This window comes from Hemitrygon akajei, chromosome 17 (assembly GCF_048418815.1).
Source record: "Hemitrygon akajei chromosome 17, sHemAka1.3, whole genome shotgun sequence".
NCBI classification, from domain to species: domain Eukaryota; kingdom Metazoa; phylum Chordata; class Chondrichthyes; order Myliobatiformes; family Dasyatidae; genus Hemitrygon; species Hemitrygon akajei.
In genome coordinates, this window is record NC_133140.1 from 21,660,094 (window position 1) to 21,679,857 (window position 19,764).

Here is a 19,764-nt window from a genome sequence, read left to right on the forward strand (position 1 = left end):
AAGTTTCTCAAAAATCTCTCTCTCTCTCTCCAACCAAAGGCTGCAGCCTGAATGAACTGAGTGACTTTTATATTTCCATCGGACAATACATTATCCCCTAGACAACGATAGAGCTTATTTCTTATTGATTATTATTATACCCGCACTTTTAGATTTAGTATTGACGACATATATTATCTGTATGTTTGCATTGATATTATTTTTGTGTATTTTTACTAATAAATACTGTTAAAAATCATACCGTCAGACTTCAACGGACCTCTCTATCTTTGCTGGTAAGTGACCCAGTTACGGGGTTCGTAACAATATTAACGGATATAAAGTTAGACACGGAATGGTGCAGGAAAGTGCTGCTTAGGTAAGAGAGGAGTCATGGTCTGGGGTGGATAGTGGAGCAGACACAGCCATATGAATTACCTATTCCCCATTTCCATTCCTTAAGTTCTAACAAAAATGCATTACTTTCACTCATTTACTCTTCCACTCCTCTACAGTTCCTTACCAGAAACTGAGGCTTCAATGCCATAAAGTATTGTTGGTTAAAGTACCAAGTGAAGTTTATACCTAACCAGACCAGTTTGCCCACAAATGGACCATTGCTTCCAACACTGATGATGGCCCCCAACCTTGGTGCTTGCCATTACCCAGCACATTTCACTCTAAACCTTTCACCAGTCTCCACCAGTGTCTCTACCTATTTGCCAGAACTAATGCTGTCATCATCTTCCATCACCCTGTGTACTACAAGAGTTCCCAGTGCCCTCCTTCCACTGTCTGAAACTGTGGAAACTGCTGGATCCTGAGCTCCGTCCTTCGGAACACAGCACAAACTCTGATTTCCCTGGTTTTTCTCTCTCCCTCTCTGCTGGTGAAGCCATGACCATGTTACCAATGTGCAAGGCTCCATTTCTCCACTGAACTAATCCAAAGTCTACATATTTAAATCCTCACCACTGCGTTCATCAGCTTTCCCCAAAAATCCATTATCTGACCATTCCTTAGCTATTTAGTTATTAAATTGACATCCATATCATCAGGGTAGAAATTTATACAGAGTGTAAACATTATTTTCTAGATCAATATGTTGAAGAGCCAAATGGCGTAAAGGCTATTTTAAGTTGAATATTATGCAATGAAAAACTATTGGTATTATAATTAGTCTTCTCTCAAACCCATAGTGTAGCTAGTTTGAGAAAAGATTAATGAATATACAACAAAAAAAAATCACATTAATTCAAAGCTTAGCCTGAAATTAGGCTCTTAAATCTAAGCAAAAGAAACTGAAGATATGGGATGTGAACTGTGTCAGGCAGGTTTTGAATAACTACATTAATATACTTGTCTTTAAAGAAACAAAAGCTAACTTTGTAAAAGTAATTTACAACAAATATATCTTTCCTTAAAGCATAAAAGGAAAAAAATCTAACCACGGTGATCTAAAGAAGTTAAAGATCAAAGGCAAAGATTTATAAATTTGCCAAACAGAGCAGTTAGCCAAGGACTGAAAAATTTCAGTATTCAGCAAAGGTGAAATAAGAAATAAAAGACAAGAAAAAATAAATATGAATACAATTCAGCAATAGGCTGTAAAATAACTGTACACAAATGAGATCAAAAGTTAATGTGAGTCTTTTATAGACTGAGGAGAACTTAAGTCAATAAATTCACTAGCCCTGATAACCGACATCCAGAGTTTCCAAGTGGCACTTGTAGAGATAATAGACAATTTCAAATTCCAAATAGTCAATTTCCAAATCTCATAGATCCCAGGCTGTTCCCATAGACTGGAAGGTGACAAATGTAACCTCACAATTTATGATCGGAGTGGGTAACAAAAATGTGGAAAGAAAGACAGTTGAGGAGAAACGTGAGGCAGTCCACTTTGGTAGAGAAAACAGATAGCAGTACTATTTTTTTAAAAGGCAAGAGAATAGAAGAAGCTAGTTTTCAATGGACCTGAGAGTCTGTATTTGTGAACATTAAAAGTTAACCTGCACAGAAAACAAAAATTTGGGAAAGCAAAAAATATTGGTGTTGCAAAGGGAATTGGGGACAGGGGCAAAAGTATTTTATTGGAATTAATTGCAACTCTAGTGAGACTGCAGGTACTCATCAGGTCTCCCCACCTAAGGGCAGATACAGTATGTGAAGAAGGGCAGTGTGCAAATGCAGTGTTTGTGGGATAGGCAGAAATTAAGCACTCTAGCGTTTGGAAAAATGATAGGAGATCTTACGAAAACATATAATATTCTTACATGACATCAGATCTAGGACCTATAACCTCAGGGTTGGTTTGCAACTGAGGTGAGGAGAAATGTCTTCACACAGAAGCTGGAAAACCTGTGGAACTCCCATCACAGAAGGGCGTGGAGTTGTAGGTGTAGGAACGATCTTTCCCCTGCCTATTGTGTATAGAGCCAAGAGTCACAATCTCGGAATAAGGGGTCCAATATTCAGGACTGTTTTTAAATTCACAGACAACACAAAGATTGACATTGTGGATAGCGTAGAAGTTTGCCAAAGGACACCATGAGATAATAGATCAGTTGCAGATATGGTCAGAGAAATGGCAGATGGAGTTCAGTCCTGTCAAAGGGGACCTGTGCACCTTGAGTGATCACAGGTAGAGGGGTCAGTACACTGCTAAAGGCAAGATCCTTAACAGCACTGATGCTCAGAGGGATCTTGGGATCCGAGTCTGTAGCTCCTTGAAAGTCATTGCCCAGATTGTTAGAATGGTGAAAAAAGGCATTTGGCAAGCTTGCCTTTGTTAGACAAGGTATTGAATTCAAGTGTTGCAGGTATGTTGCAGATTTATTAAATGCGAGTTAGTCTGCATCTGGAGTATTGCATTCACTTCTGGTTAGCAGATTATAGGAAGGGTATGGAGGCTTTTGGGAGGATGAAGAAGGGATTTACCAGGATGCTACCTAGATCAGAGGGCATGTGCTATCTGGAGATATTTGACAAATGGGTTGTTTTCTCTGGAGCAGTAGAGGCTGAGGGAAGAACTGATAGAAGTTTATAAAATTATGACAGGCAGCTTGTAACCACCACCCCTCCAACGGTCAAAATCTCTAATACTAAAGGGCATGCATTTATGTTAAGAGGGGTTAAGTTCAAAGGAAAGGTGTGGAAATTTTTTCTTTTACATAGAGAGTGGTGGGTGCCATGAATGATGGTAAAAAAGCAAGTATGATTGAGGTGTTTATGAAACTCTTAGATCTGCCCATGAATGTGCAGGAAATGGGGGGGATATGGACATTGTGCAGGCAGAAGGGGTAGGTTTACTTAGACCTAGTTTAACTAGTTTAAAACAATGTCATGGATCATAGGGCCTGATCCTGTGCTGTATTGTTCAAAATGCTAGAGAAAACTTATCTTTCAGCAATAAAGTAGTGAAGCTTTTGAATTCTCTGTGCATAACTGCTCTGGAAGCTCAATTACTGAGCACACTGAACTCAGAAATCAATAGATATTTGAGTCAATGGATATGGAGTTAGCAGGAACAGGGCACTGAGGTCAAAGATTAGCTGCTGCCTTTCTGAATGTGCAGAGGGTGCTAAGAGCTGACAGGGTTACTCCTTTTGGTATTCAGAAGTACGTCTACCTCTTCTTTGATGATGGTCTACAGCTTGGCCTTTACTGCCTTCTGTGATGGAGAACTTCATTGGTTTACCAGCCCAAGTATGAAGGCATTTTCCTTGCACTCATTTCTAAATGTATACCCTGTACCATGAGGCTTTGGCTCCTGTTCTAGACAGTCATCATAAACATTCAACTTATATTCAGTCTGTTTCATCCTGTGAGAATCTCTGATTATTCTTTTCCATCGAGCAAACCTACCCAATCCCTACCATCCTAGGATCAGTTTAGTGACACTTCTTTTGCATTTATTCCATGGCAAGAACATCTATCATCAGTTGAGGAGATGAGAACTACACATAAAACTCCAGGAGAAATCTCAATAAGGCCCTGTATAATTGCAGCAAGACATCCTGTACCCACAGTCTCTTGCAATGAAGACTAATTTGCCTTCCTAAATGATTCTTGTACCTGAATGGTTGCTTTTGATAAGAAGTTTACAGGGACCCACTGTCCCATTGCACCTCCCCTTTTCCCAGTCCATCTCCCTGCAGATAATAATCTCTCCATCAATCAAAATGGATAACCTCACATTTATCCACATTATCTGCGTTTATTGTGCAGTTGCACAGCTTGTCTATGTCACATTGCACCCTTTTACAATATGGAGGATTTGTTCTCTCTCTCTCACTCAGTCACTCACTCCCTCACACGCTCTCCCTCCCTCCCTCTTCTCCTCCCTCTCACTCAGTCACTCTCTCCCTCACACGCTCTCCCTCCCTCCCTCTTCTCTCTCTCTCTACATCTCTGTCACTCTCTGTACATCTTTGTTGCTCTCTCTCTCTTACTCCTCCACCCTCTCTCCCCCCTCTGCCTCTCTCTCCCTTCCTCTCTCTTTCTCTCTCCTCTCTCTCTCTATCTCCCTTTTCTCTGTCACATACATAGTAGACAATAAACTATGATTTTGATGAACGTACTCTAACTAGTTGGTTGTTGCTATCTAACGCTGCATAGTTGGATTTCAAACCCTCTTGCCGTTCCTTCCAAAGCGCAAGAGGTTCAGCTGACGGGAGCGCCGGCATCTGACATCGTCTTGGCCGGGAATAACCAGAAACTTGGCAAATTTCAGCCCTCGCTGCATGAGGTGATTGAAGCAGAGCGCCGCCGATAAAGCAACGGCTTTATTTCACGGCCTGATTCCCAGATCTTCCCAAGATCTTTACTCTCTGCACAGCGAGGCCACCTTCTCCGGAGGGAATGGGAGCTGGTGCTAGGACCTCAACTCGAGAACTGAAGGCTGAAGGAACCAATGACTGTCTGCAGAGGCAAGAAACCGCGCGAAATGCGGGAGAATCCTTGTCCCAGGTACCAGCTTGTATGTAACAAAGGATTAACACTTCCCTCCGACAGGTGCCGCGCTTTCACAAATCTTCCTGGGCTTTTGAAGTGTGGAACTCGGGTTCAGATGCCGCAGATAAGGGTTTGATCCTCCCGATATGTAACCCCCAAGTTTGTTGATTGTTTGAAATTTTCTGCGTTTTTAGATTTTTTATACCATTCCGGAAACTTTCCCGATTCTATTGAATTCGGCTGCAAATTAGGCGCAACAAATTTGCCCGAGTCTCATACGCAGCATTAAAAAATATTAAACACATTTAAATAGTCACTGATCTCCAGACGAATTTACTGTGATATAAACGGGCCAGGGTTGATGGATTATGAGCGGATTATCTTCATCAAGTCATGAAATATTATAACATAAGATATATCCAAACCCTTCATTAACTATCGAGTAATTGTAATACGTCGCGAGATATATAATCTCCCTCCCTCTCTCTCTCTCTCTCACTCACACACACCCACATTCACACACACAGGGAATCGTCTCAGCGCCGTTTTTTATTTAATTCTCTTTTGCAGAATAGCACGTGGTTTGGGAATCGCTCATTAATTTTGTTCCGTTCGCTTGATAATTTTGCTCTTGAGCTGTACCCGTAAAGGGATCAGTTCAGACAAAACAGTGTCCCCACACGACACGCAAGCAGACCTGTCCCATACAGCGACGGAGCAAGAGGTGTTGCTAATAGAACAACCCCCGGTAAAATCGTTAAAAACTGGCTGGCGGTATTTCAAACTGCAGCTCGGCAGAACTGTGGAATGAGCTCACTCCTCGGGCTAAATCACAGGCTGGGTGCTCGGTGGGGTTTCTCGGGAGTGTCTCCCATCTCTGTCCCGCATGCATGTCTTCGTCCTCGGGCCGCTGCCCCGGAGATCCGTCCGCCAGATCATTTACGGTTCCAATGTCACTGGCGCTGAATTAAAAGCAAATCTTTCTGTGAAGGTTTGCTAGCGCTCGAGGCGTCTGCATTTTACTGTCAAACGAGATTGTAGATCCCCAGATATGCACTCATACCAGTGCCACGCAGGTCGCAGTTATACGAATCAAAGTGTCCAGGTTTGAGGGCACCCTGCTAGTTCAGACTCACGGGCTCTTTCTCTTCTGCCCGGTGCCAAAGATGACGACTGATTTAAGATGGGAACATCTCCCAGGAACCTTCTCATTAACTTACTATACCTGCAAGACGACTTCAGAAATAGAAGCAGAAGGAGGTGATCCTGCCGCTTCAACCTGTTCATCCGATCCTCATGAAATGGCTGATGGCCCCCCCAGCTCCATTTTCCTGCACTATCCCCATATCGAAGTTCAAAAGTTCAAAGTAAATTTATTAATCGAAGTGCGTATATGTCACAATATTCTACACCGAGACTTATTCTCTTGCAAGTGCCCGTAATAGAACAGAGAACTACAGTCGAATCAATGAAAAACTGCGCACAACTCCGGATAAACAATCTATGTGCAAAAGAAGGTAAACTGCAAATATAAAAACACCACTACTAATAATCTAATAAATAAAAATATATGCCCTGATTTCCTTAGAAATCTACCAATCTACCTTTTGAATTAATACGACAGAGTCTTCCAGGATTTAACAGCCTCTCGGTGAATAAATTTCTCCGCGTCTCTGTCTTGAATAATGTACCCGGTAGCTCTTATCCTGACACTGCTTCCCCTCCCCACCCCTCCTCTAATTTGAATCTCTTCAGGCAGGGAAAACCTGCATAAAATATGACAAACCCTTGAAGAATTTATCAATTAATTTTGAGAGCTCCTCTCATCTAACCTCGGGAATATGGGCCCAGTTAGTAAAATCTCCTTACTCCCGTATTCATATCCTATATTAACGAAGACTAACATACCAACAACCCCTTGGTCGCATGCAATCCACTTAATCTGGCTCTTGCCGATTTGTGAACAAGCCCACCCCGGTCGCTTTTAACAAATGCTCCGCTTTTTTGCTCTATGCACCAAGTAGATGGTCTCCCATTTTCCACGGTATATTTCACCTGCCGTGCTCTCTCTCGCTCAGCCAAATCCTCCCGAAGTCCCTTTCCTAACACACACAGACACTGGTTTAATATGGCCAGAAAACTTGGAAATGTGACGCATTTGTTGATATCAGTGTAAATAGCCGAGACCCAAATGGTACAGCCAATCGCAGTCTGCCAAGACCGCTTTATTCCCTCTCTTTGCTTTTAGTTCCATGCCAATATCTTGCCGCAGTTCCAAGCACTCTAACCCTGCAGGCCAGCCTTTGGCGCTGGTCATGAAGAAATACTCTCCTAACTTCCAAATGCTTCACGCCTTCCCGTTCACCCTTACCTCGTTTTATAGTATAGTTTTATAGTATGGTAACAGGTTCTTGGTAACAACATTGACCGTTTAGAACTCATTCATACTGATCCTACACTAATCCCTTCTAATTCTTCCCACCTTCCCAGATTTTACCACTCCCCAGGGCTAGTGAACCTACCGACCCCCCGAAGAACCGTTCCAGGTGCACCGCTGTGTAGCGGGCGTGCTGTGCACTCACCGAGTACTAGAAGCTTCGTGCCGGTCCCTTTGTACAATTTCCTTTCATATGTTACACTGCAGTAATACCGGCCGGAGTCGGAGACTCTCAAATTCTGAAGGTCAAAAGCTGAGCTGTAATAATTCCGTTTGGTAAAGCTGAACCGTCTGTCACTGTTCGGGTCGAGGAAGGAGCTCTCGCCGTCTTTCCACCAGCGCACTTGGACGTTGGCATCCTTCCGCACGAACCTGAAAGCGCAGAAGAACTTCATCGTTTCTCCCTCGTAGTGGGTCTTGTTGCTGGGGAGCTGTGTTACTGAATTACTGGAAACTGGAAGGAAAGAAAGAAAAATCAAATTTATGGAGCATCTGTGGAGAGAGAAGCGGGGTTAGTACTAAAGAGTGGCGATCCCCAGACACGAGAGACGGCAGATGCTGTAATCCGGAGACAAAACAAAAAGATGATAGAGCGCAAACGACAACCTTCCTTTCCACCTCTACAGCCGCTGTCAGACCCGCCAGTTATTTTTTCGCGGCCAGGAGAAGCGCCGCTCGGGACGTCCAGCAATCTTCCGATCTGGGGTGAAGAGAGCGATCCATCCCGAGAAGAAGGAAAAATAGTTAAGGCGAAAGAGCAGCAACGAGCCAAGGAAGAAGCAGAGGCGACTCAACCAACCCCGTAGATCCATGTATTGGAGCAACCCACCTGCCGAAAGGACAGCCAGCTTTATCAGTGAGGCCAGAACGGTTCGGACAGCCATGTGAAGAGTGAGCAGCTGGACCGCTGAATGAGAGCAGCTGGTGCCAGTGAGGCAAAAAGAGAGAGAGAGTGGGTGGGGGGGCGGGGACGGGGACGCAGCCCGGAGATGCGGTCTCTTCTCGGCACCCGGCTCTCAGCAGCTGGAGCGGCGACCACAGCCGGCAAACTGACAGATCTGTCCGAGAGATAAAGGCGGATCTCGTAAATGTTGAGTGTTCAGACGCCAGCGCGGATCGAAACCGCGACTTTTCACAATTGCGAGTACCCCGCTGACAGCAGATCTCCACACTGAGCCACCTTTGAGCGAACTCCGGGTTACTGCCTGGCCAGTGAAGGAAGAGGAGCAGGACAGGGAATCTAATGTTATCTGCAACACTTGCTCCTGCTTCTGCAGAGATAAAAACAATGTTTCAGGTCCATGTTAAACGATATTTAAAAGTCATTTGGACAGGTACGTGGATAGGAAAGATTTAGAGGGATATGGGCCAAACGCGGGGAAATGTGATTGGTTGAGATGGGCATTTTGGTTGGCATGGAGCAGTTGGGCTGAAGGGCCTGTTTCTGTTATCTGTGTGACCTTTCACCAGGAGATAGAGGAGCATGATACACGTAGAACTACTTTGTTTCACGCTGTGTCCACCAATGTTTTACCAGAAGAGGAAGTCCTAGGACTTACGGTCATTCAGGTCATTGCCTGGCATTTGAACCCAGTGCCCACTCAGATGCAGAGGCAGTGTGTTTTTGCAGCAAGATCAGACAACATCAGGACCTGGCAGGCGTACAGGAGAGAGCTGGAGAACAGGCGTGGGCAGAGCAGCACACGGGAGGTGTGGAGAGGCATGAAGAACATCACGGGCTTCAGTCATCCGAGCTGGAGAGCCTCGGAATGCAGCTGTGAATGAGCTACTGAGTTAACCAATTCCTCAGTAGGTTTGACAATTGCCTTCCTGTTCACACTTCCCTCAGCACACCAGTCCCAATGCTCCCTCCACCAACGCCTTCCCTCCTCCCTCCTCCCCTGCCAGTTCAACACGTGGATGAACAACACAGGCTACCACTGTCTACATCCCCTCCTCGCCCTGCACCTACCATCCACACTTCCACATACATACTGCTATCGTCCCGATCTTCACCTCCGCCCTCCCCAGCCCCCAGCTTCCACCAACCCCCCAGTCATCATGGACTCACGTTCACTACTGAGCAGGTGGGAAGGGCTCTGGGGAAACTCAGACACGGCAGAGCATTGGGACTGGATGATGTGAACCCCAGGGCCCTGAAGGAGTGTGCTGAGCAGCGGTGTGGAGTTCTCCAGTGCATTTTCAACCTGGGAAGGGTCCCAATTGTGTGGAAAACATTGTGTGTAGTTGCAGTACCCAAGAAGGGCAAACCAAAAGTCTGGAATGACTACCATCCAGTGGTGCTGACCTCACACATCATGAAGACCTTAGAGAGGCTGGTCCTGGCTCACCTGGTCAGAGCAGCCCTCGATCTCCTACAGTTTACCTGCCACAAGCACACTGGAGCCAACAATACTGTCACAGAGCCTACTCCCATTTGGATAAGCAGGGCAGCACTGTGAAGATCATGTTTTTTGATTTCTCAATGCCATACAGCTTCATTGCTGGGGGATAAAGCTCCGTTCAATGCATATTGGCATTTCCATTGTATCCTGGATAATGGACTACCTGAATGGCAGACCACATTTTGTGCAGCTTCAGAGCTGTGTATCAGACATGACTATAAGCAGCACTGAGACCCAACAGGGGACTATATTGGCCCCTTCTTGTTTACCCTGTATACCTCGGACTTTAGATACAACACTGAGTCATGTTATCTGCAGAATTTCTCTGATGACTCAGCAATGGTTGGGTGTATAAAGGGAGGATGGGGGGATGAATACAGGGCCCCGGTGGAGAACCTTGTCAAATGGTGCAAGCTGAACCAACTGCAGCTCAACATCAGTAAGACAGAGGAGGTGGTGATGGACTTTAGGAGGATTAAGTTGGCATTGCTCCCTGTTACTATTGATGGTGAGGACCTACAAGTACCTGGAGGTACACCTGGATGGCAGACTTGAATGGAGCACCAACACAGAGGCTGTGTGTAAGGAGGGCCAGAGTCACCTCTACTTCTGAGGGGATCCTCTGTGTGCCATCTTGGCTGAACAGAAGAACACTTTTAGTAATAGACTAAGACAACTGTGCTAGTCCAAAGAGCACTATGTGAGGATATTCTTACCCTCGGCCATTAGACTCTGTAATGAGTCAACCTATACCCAGGGAAGCAATGACCCCTCCTGATAGACTGTTTGAGGTAGCTTATTTTTTATTCTTTATTACTTCTCTTCTAATATTTATATATTTGCATATCTGTGCACTTATAATACTACTGTGGCACAAATTGCCATTGGGATCAATAAAGTGTCTATCTATCTCTGTCAATTTCCACCAAGTTCCAACTGACAGCCAATAAGAGTGGTCTAACTATTTTCATTTGACATTCAGTCCAATTGCTTTACCATTTTCCAGTTACCCATTACCAACAGCTTGATATCACCAGTTACTAGGAACCAAACTTAACTAGGTACTAGAATACACTGGAGCATACAGTGCGGAGTGGTACCAGCACTTGATCTCATCAAGTCTTTCCACTCAGAAAATACACCAGCCAACATTTGTTATTCCTGTAGTGTTTGGGGATTGGGCTACAGTCACACCAAGGAATGTTTGTTGATATGAATAGACCTCCAAATACAATGAAGAAGCTGGACTTCATAAATAGCAAAGCAGTCCACTTGCTTGCCATCTCTCCAACTACACAGAGTATTTATTCCTACCCACTGCAACTATGCTGCACGTCAGTGCAACACACACAAAATGCTGAGGAACTCAATAGGTCAGGCAGCATCTACGGAGGGGAATAAACAGTCGATGTTTTGCGTCACAACCTTTCATCAGGACTGAAAAGGAAGAGGGAATCAGATTCTATGCTATCAACTTCTCATGGCATCCTTGGCAGTGACTGGGAAAAGGAGAATCCTGCACCATGAAACATTACACATCTACATGAAACATTATTACAGGAAAGCAACATCCATCATGAGAGACCCACATAACCCAGCACATGCTCCCTTCTTGCTGCTGTCATCAGGATGAAGGTACAAGAGCTTCAGGACTCACACCACCAGATTCAGGAACAGTTATTACTCCTCAACCACCAGGCTCTTGAACAAAGGAGATAAGTTCTCTCAACTTCACTTGCCCTGTCATTCAAATGTTGCCACAAATTATGGACTCATTTTCAAAGGGTGTCATCTAATGTTCTTGATATTTATTGTTTATTTATTTATTATAATTCTTTCTTTCTTTTTGTATTTATATAGTTTGTTGTCTTTTGCACACTGGTTGAACACCCAAATTGGGATTCTGTTAAGGTTATTACTCTATTATGGATTTATTGAGTATGCCCACAAGAAAATGAATCTCAAGGTTGTATATGGTGATGTATATGTACTTCGATAATAAATTTACTTTAAACTTTGAAATCTATTTGCATTTCAGTTTTCGCAGATGCAAAGAGGAGCTGATATTTTTGTCACATATATGAAGAAACAAATGCTAGAGTTTATTAATAGCCTAGTTTCCATTCAGACTGCTTGCAACTGCAAAGTATTAATAGTTTGAGCTTGTAAAATGTTGGGGAAAATGACCACTTTATAATAGTTTAAATGAATTCATTCTGAAAGGTTTTATCAGACTAAAACATTTCAGAATTTTGGTATAAACAATGTTTCTACATTAATTTTAGTGTATTTACTGCTTTATAAATTAACAAATCCTGTATAAAATTAAATTGGAATTGTTTGTTTACATTCTTTAAAGCTTTCTTCAGCCTTCTCTCCTTAACATTTTTTCAGAAATGTATGTAACCACTTGGATTTATGTTTATTAGTTAGTAAATCATCAAGTTCTTCACTTGAAAATTAAAATATTTCCATGGCCATACATTTCATAAATTCCTGATTTGAAAAATAATTATAAGATTTGTGAATATCTGCAGAGCTCAGCGAAAAGTACAGTAAATCTTGACAAATACATATGTTTTGATCTTTAACTTCAATTTAACCAACAATATGTAGTTGCAATGAAAGCAACACGAGTGAATCTGCAGATGCTGGAAATAAATAAAAATGATGAAGGGTTTCGGCCCGAAACATCGTTATTACCTCCTCCCATAGATGCTGTCTGGCCTGCTGAGTTCTGCCAGCATTTCATGTTTTTTTATTTGCAATGAAAGCATACTGTTTCTATCTGAGTGTCTCCACAGAATGATTCACATTTTTACAAGAAAGATCTATTTCTCTCCTCTGTTGATCATCCCTTTCCACAGTTTTACAATGACAGCGAGATCTGATAATTCAATGTTACTTATTTTTAAATGTCTACATTATAATTAGAGGCAATCTTCCTCCTTGTCAGGACTTTGGATATTTTTGCACAAACCCTGTTTTGGTTGAGTACAGTATTTTTTGATGAAGAAGTTGGCAAAAACTTATATAAAACAAAGAAGAAGCCAATTTTTAAAAAGGTGTCAGTTCCCAGAGATTCTAATTGCTGGGCATTGTTCTGTTCATCGATTCTGAGAACCAGATGATATCTTCATTGCAGCTGTTTTGTGTTTCACAGCAATGTATTATGAGTGAAGGATTTAATCAACAAAAACTTCAACTGAAAATCTAGTGGTACGTGTGGTGAGAATGAGGTTCTCAATAACAGCTAAACTGCTATTGTTTCTGATTGTGCTAGTCAACAGTATTCAAGTTTCAAGCAGATTGGCAAGTTTATTGTCATGGGCATATGGACCCAGGGTGTAAGTGCCATGAATGTATTATTTGGAATTTAGCAAGTCTAATATGTTGTTCTACATGTGCAATGACGAGAAAGTAAGCATGTCTATAGGAAAGTAACCTCTTTTTATCTTCTGCCATTCCTGCTTTGGATCATTTCTTCCCCTTACTCTACACATTATGCTCTACAAATTGGAGGGCCCCAGAGAACCCACATGGCAGTCTTTCTTCAGCCTTTGTGGTTGTGTTCGACTCTCTAGGGTGGGCCAGAGGAAAGAAAGCAAGCTGCCCTTTAGATCTGAGACTGCAGGAGCAGTAATTTCTTGGCTCCGTCACCAAGTATAAGGTGACCTCCAACTCTCACACTGGCTGGAGCTGGGAACAGATCACCAATCCTCTGGGAAAACTGAGCTGGAAATCTTGAATGCAATGCCCCTCTAATGGGAGTTACTTCATTCTAAGCACCGCATTGTATTAAGGAAGTTCAGTATTCTGTACTTACTCAGGGAAATTAAATGCAGAGCCAAATAAAATCCTAGCGGAATCTCTACAGTGACACAATTCCCCAGTTACTTTTTCACATTCTGGACCACCTCACTGTGGGAATACAAGACCCAGTTAAATCGAACTGCTAATCATACTTAGTATCCAAGCAATTAACCAATCACATGAGTACCCACCTTGTGCTTGGCTTTGGCTCTCTTACAATCTCGATAAAGTGCTTTCCAGAGACATGTCAAACTGTTCCTTCGAAGGATGATGCAACTGAGCCCGGCAACTCCATTCTGCGTGGCCTTCAGTGTATATGTAGGTGCCCTGACTGTATCCCCATCTGGAGCAGTAGTTTGCGTTCGGGGGGGAGGGGGGTATAGCTATATCGTCCTTTTTGTTTGCCGTTGATTCCATGGTAACTACCCAATAGTTATTGCCATTGTGGAGAGTATCCTCACAGCAGCCATTACAGTCTGGTTTGTTTTGGTGCAGCATCCTCTCACAGCGAGCTGTCAAGTCAGCAGAAAATGTCATTGGTTGTAGTCTACCATCACTGCAGGACCTGTACATGTCCAGGACAAAGTGGCAGTGCAGTGCACTTTAGATCTGAGAGTGCAAGGGCAGCAATTTCTTGGCTCCTTCACCAAATATAGGGTGACTTCCAACTCTCACACAGGCTGGATCTGGGAACAGACCATTCCCCTGGGAAAATTGGGCTGGAGCTCTAGAATACAATGCCCCTCTATGGGAGTTCCTTCATTCTATGCACCACTTTGTATTAAGGAAAATCATTGTGGACACTACCCACCCTGCAAGCTGCCTTTTTCAAAAGCCTGCTTCTGGCAAGTATGGTTGGGATATTTTAAAAAAAAACTTTTCACACCATCTTAAAAATTTCTTACTCCAAGCAGTTAATCTGGTCAACCATTCTAGTTAGTCTCCAGACTCCCCCTCCCCCCCCCAATCTATTAGCCCTGTCACTACATTGCACTGTAAACATTTTAAACCATTTCTATAATGCTGTTTACAATGTAAATACATGTTAATACTTATATATTTATCCATAGTTAATTCCATATCCATATTTTACCCTCTATTTTTATATTACTCTTTATCAATTTTGCATGTTTTTGGCTTTGATGCCTGTCTCACCCTGACCTACACACTACAACAAATTTCTAATACATCTAAATGCGTTTGGCAAATAAAGTTGATCCTTAATAAAAGCCAGCAGCTTCTCTCTCAGACCATTGAACTGGTGCTTCCAGTGGTACAGATGATCACCCATTGCTATTTGTGTTGATAATGGGTTGTCCTTTCCAGCAAGAAGCAAAATAGCACATTGTCTTTTGGATGCATCTGCTCTGGTTGGAGAGTTTATGAAAGCTGAGATACGTTGGTTAGGCCATGTACAGTAAACATAGGGGTGTTCAGGAATGTTGTTGAACAGAAAGATCCTGGAGTTAAAGTCTATAGATCTCTGAAAGTGGCAGCCCTGGTGGATAGGTGGTGAAGAAGGCATACTTCACCATCCAGGCCATTCTCTCTTCTTCAGGAAGGAAGTACAGGTGCCTTAAGTCCCACAACACCAGGGTTCAGTAAAAGTTACTACCCCACAACCTACTGTATGAACACCCTTTCAAGAACTCTACAATGTATGTTCTCAGTATTACTTATTTATTGTATTTGCATTTTGCCATCTTTTGTGCATTGACTGCCAATCTTTTTTGTAGTTTTTCATTGATTCTGTTGTTTTTCTTTGTTCTACTGTGAATGCCTGCAAGAAAAAGATTATCAGGGTATTATATGATGACGTATATGTACTTTGATAATAAATTTACTCTGAACTTTGAACTTTCATCTGTCAAGACCTAGATGATAAAATTTGGGAGATCATGTTGCAACTTTACGAAACACTGATTAGAGCTTACGGGGAGTATTGTGTGCTGTTCCGGTTAGCACAGTATGAGAAGATGTGGTTGTGCTGGAGAGGGTGCAGAACAGATTGAATAGGATGATGCCTGGATCAGAGGACTTTAGTTTTGGAGAGAGATCAGATAAGCTGGGCTTGTTTTCCGGAGTGAAAGAGGCTGAAGGGTGACCTGGTAGAGGTACATAATATTATAAAAGGCATAGATGGGGTAGGTGGGCAGAATCCTTTCTTCACAATAGGAGTATGAAAAGCAAGAGGGTTCAGATTGAAGGTAAGAGGAAGGAGTTTTACACTGGATGTGAGACACAAACGAGTGTTTGAGTATTGGTAATTGAATGGAGGTGTAGCTGACCCTACACATATTGGTAAAAATAATATTGTTGTCAAATTGTTGTAAGGATATTTACAAGGAGCAGAGTGTGTATGGACAGTGCTGCAATTGTTAGGAGATGGGTTTTAAGTACCTGTGAAGATATTAAATGTTTTCTAATAGAACATCCATTGTGTCTTGCTCCTGACAGTACCAAACTTTATCTTCCTCTCCTACATCCTTTCTTGATTAATTTGGGGCTATAGAGTGAATGAGCACTACAGCACAAAAACAGACCATTCTTTGGACAAGAACCAGCCATCTAGCCTGTACCAAACTATTTTTCTGCTTAATCCCATCAACTAAGAGAGCTTGGGATTTTAGAAATGGAGGACCTCTTTGTCTCCTCTCCCCCTCTTCCCCTGGCAGATTATAAGTATTGAGGTATGGAAATAGAAGGAATTGCAGATGCTGGGATCTGGAGAAGACTCCAGAAGAGCTCACTGGATCAAGCAACACATGTAGTGGCAAAGGGAGGGTTGACTTTTCAAGGCTTGATGCAGGAGACACCAACCTCGTCTTCCAGTTGTTTTTCAAGTCAAGTGAAGTCAAGTCACTTTTCATTGTCATTTTGACCATATCTGCTGGTACAGTACACAGTAAAAGCGAGACAATGTTTTTCAGGACCATGGTGCTACATGAAACAGTACATAAACTACTCTGAACTACATCAAAACAACACAAAAAAATTACACTAGACTACAGACCCACCCAGGACTGCATAAAGTGCACAAAACAGCGCAGGCATTACAATAAATAATAAACAAGACAATAGGCACAGTAGAGGGCAGTAAGTTGGTGTCAGTCCAGGTTCTGGGTATTGAGGAGTCTGATGGCTTGGGGGAAGAAACTGTTACATAGTCTGGTCGTGAGAGCCGGAATGCTTCTGTGCCTTTTCCCAGACGGCAGGAGGGAGAAGAGTTTGCATGAGGGGTGCATGGGGTCCTTCATAATGCTGTTTGCTTTGCAGATGCACTGTGTAGTGTAAATGTCTGTAATGGCAGGAAGAGAGACCCCGATGATCTTCTCAGCTGACCTCACTATCCGCTGCAGGGTCTTGCAATCTGAGGTGGTGCAATTTCCAAACCAGGCAGTGATGCAGCTGCTCAGGATGCTCTCAATACAACCCCTGTAGAAAGTGATGAGGATGGGGGAGGTGGGAGATGGACTTTCCTCAGCCTTCATAGAAAGTAGAGACATTGCTGGGCTTTCTTTGCTATGGAGCTGGTGTTGAGGGACCAGGTGAGATTCTCCGTCAGTTGAACGCCAAGAAATTTGGTGCTCTTTACGATCTCTACCGAGGAGCCGTCAATGTTCAGCGGGGAGTGGTCGCTCTGTGCCCTCCTGAAGTCAACAACCATCTCTTTTGTTTTGTTCACATTAAGAGACAGGTTGTTGGCTCTGCACCAGTCCGTTAGCCGCTGCACCTCCTCTCTGTAAGCTGACTCATCGTCCTTGCAGTTGAGACCCACCACGGTCGTGTCATCGGCGAACTTGATGATGTGGTTCAAGCTGTGTGTTGCAGCACAGTCATGGGTCAGAAGAGTGAACAGCAGTCCATTTATTAAGGTGCCAGCTCCTGTGGCCAATAAGTTGGTACAAAGATAAGTAGAGCAAAGTCATGGTGCCTCTGACCTTTACAAAGTAGTGCCAAACCATCTTCTATGTATTTGATCGACCTGCCACTGTAAGCACTAATCACCAGAAGGGGGAAGGATGCTGACTGTCGATAATGTTCTATGTTCTTTAGTGATTCTCAACAATTTTTCTCCAGCGAAAAAAAATAAAAATTGTTTCAGGCATCCGGCAAATGAGGATAATCATCGGTGGGTGTGGAGTCCTGACTGGTCGGTTTTCTCTGCCACCGGCTTTCCCTAATTGTGTGATGCTCTACACTTCCTTGTTGTGGGGGTCTCAGACCCATGAACATCAGGCACTTATCAATTACAGAGCAGCCAGGAATCTCATGCACATATCACTGGCTCGACGTTGGCGAGTTCCGACTCGGGAGCTGAAAGGAAGGATCAATGTCAAGTTCCTGAACAGTTTACCTTTGGGCATCCGTGACACCCACTTCTCCAAACCCCTCCAAATTGTGCTTTCAGGTAACCATAGAGAAGGACTCTTCTTCTGTCAGACTGATTCCTCTGAACTGCCATTGATACTCGGTCTCCCTGGTTATGCCAACATAACACACAGACTGATTGGTCTCTTAAAGCGGTCCAGGCATGGCGACCAGGATGCCTGTCTACCTGTCTCTGTCCAGCTCAAGTTCTGGTCCATGAATCCCCTCCTGTGTCTGCTAAGGATATGGACCTGTCTGGAATTCCTCCTTAAGATCTTGAGTAAAAAATAAACACCTCCCTGCCTCCACAACGGCCGTACAACTGCACCTTTGACCTCTTACCCGTTTCTAGTCCTCTCTGGGGCTGACTCTTTTCTGTATCTCGTCTAGAAACGATGGCCATGAAGAGTACATCAAGGAGGTTTTGCCCTGGGGGGTTTATCTGTCTGTCAAGCTCTCAGCCAGGAGAAGGCTTCTTTTTTCTGAACAAGAAGGATGGTAAGCTACATCCCTTCATTGATTATTGGCCCTAAACAATATCACTGTGAAGAACCGCTGTCCTCTGCTTCGAACATCTCCAGGGAGCAACAATATTTTCCAAAATAAATCTGTACAATGCTTCTAATCGATTCGTATCAGAGAGGGGAGAGTGGAAGACACCTCTACTGACCTCTATGAGTACCTTGTAATGCCCTTTGATTGGCCAATGCCCCCGCTGTTTCTCAGGTCTTAATCAAGGATGTGCTCAGGGGCATGTTGAATCAATTAGTTTTTGTGTATTTGGATGACACTCTGGTCTATTCCCGCTCTCAACAGGAACACGTCCAGCTTGTCCAGAGCTGGTTTGCAGCCAGCTCCTCGAAAATGATCTGTACACCAAGCCAGAGAAGTGTGAGTTCCAGGTGTTGTTTTGGGGTTATATACTTACCCCATCCAGGATTCAAATGGACCCAAGTAAAGTTCAGGCTGTTATGGATTTGCCCAAAACATTTGCGGTCAAACTGGTGTGACGCTCCATGAGGTTTGCGAACCTTTATCGCTGCTTCCTTTGAAATTTCAGCTCTATCCCGGCCCCAGTAAATGCACCCACCAAGAAGGCCTCTGCAGGATTCCACTGAACCAAGCATTCTCGGAACTAACGCGATGCTTCAGCACCCAGACCCATCCCAGCCATTCATTGTCGAGGTGGATGCATCCGATGTTGGCATTGGAGCTGTGCTCTCTCAGTGTTCTTCTGCGCACAGCCAGCTGCATCCCTGTTCCTTTCTTTCCTGTCTCTTGTCTTCGGCTGAGAGCAACTTTGATGTTGGGAACTGAGAACTTCTGGCTGTCTTCGAGGTCCTGGAAGAATGTAGACACTGGCTAGAGGGGACCGAGCAGCCTTTTTTAGTTTAGACAGATCATGAGAACTTCACTTACATCCAGGATACTAAAAGATTCAACTCGCGTCAAACCCATTGGGCTCTCTTCTTCACCCATTTTAATTTTATCCTTACCTATCATGATAGAGGTGTGTAAGATGATGAGGAGCATTGATCATGTGGATATCCAGAGCCTTTTTCTCAGGGCTGAAATGGCTAACATGAGAGGGCATAGTTTTAAGGTGCTTGGAAATAGGTATCGTGGAGATGTTAGGGATAAGTTTTTCGCACAGAGATTGATGGGTGTCTGGACATCGGTGGTGGAAGCGGGTACAATAGGGTCTTTTAAGAGCCTCTTAGAGAGGTACATGGAGCTTAGAAAAATAGAGGGCTATGCGCTAGAGAAATTCTAGGCAGTTTCTAGATTAAGTTACATGGTTGG

The 19,764-nt window shown here is 43.5% G+C and overlaps 1 protein-coding gene across 1 annotated transcript in view; it reads right to left on the reverse strand.

Moving 5' to 3' along the window:
• Nucleotides 1–19,088, reverse strand: part of LOC140740984 (uncharacterized) — a 34,197-nt gene extending 15,109 nt beyond the window's left edge. The window contains exons 1-2 of the mRNA XM_073070623.1: nt 18,890–19,088; nt 7,518–7,826 (exon numbers count right to left, since the gene is read on the reverse strand). Of these exons, the coding sequence (XP_072926724.1) occupies nt 7,518–7,826; nt 18,890–19,088 (508 nt within the window). The remainder of the gene's footprint in view (nt 1–7,517; nt 7,827–18,889) is intronic.
• Nucleotides 19,089–19,764: the final 676 nt, after the last annotated feature.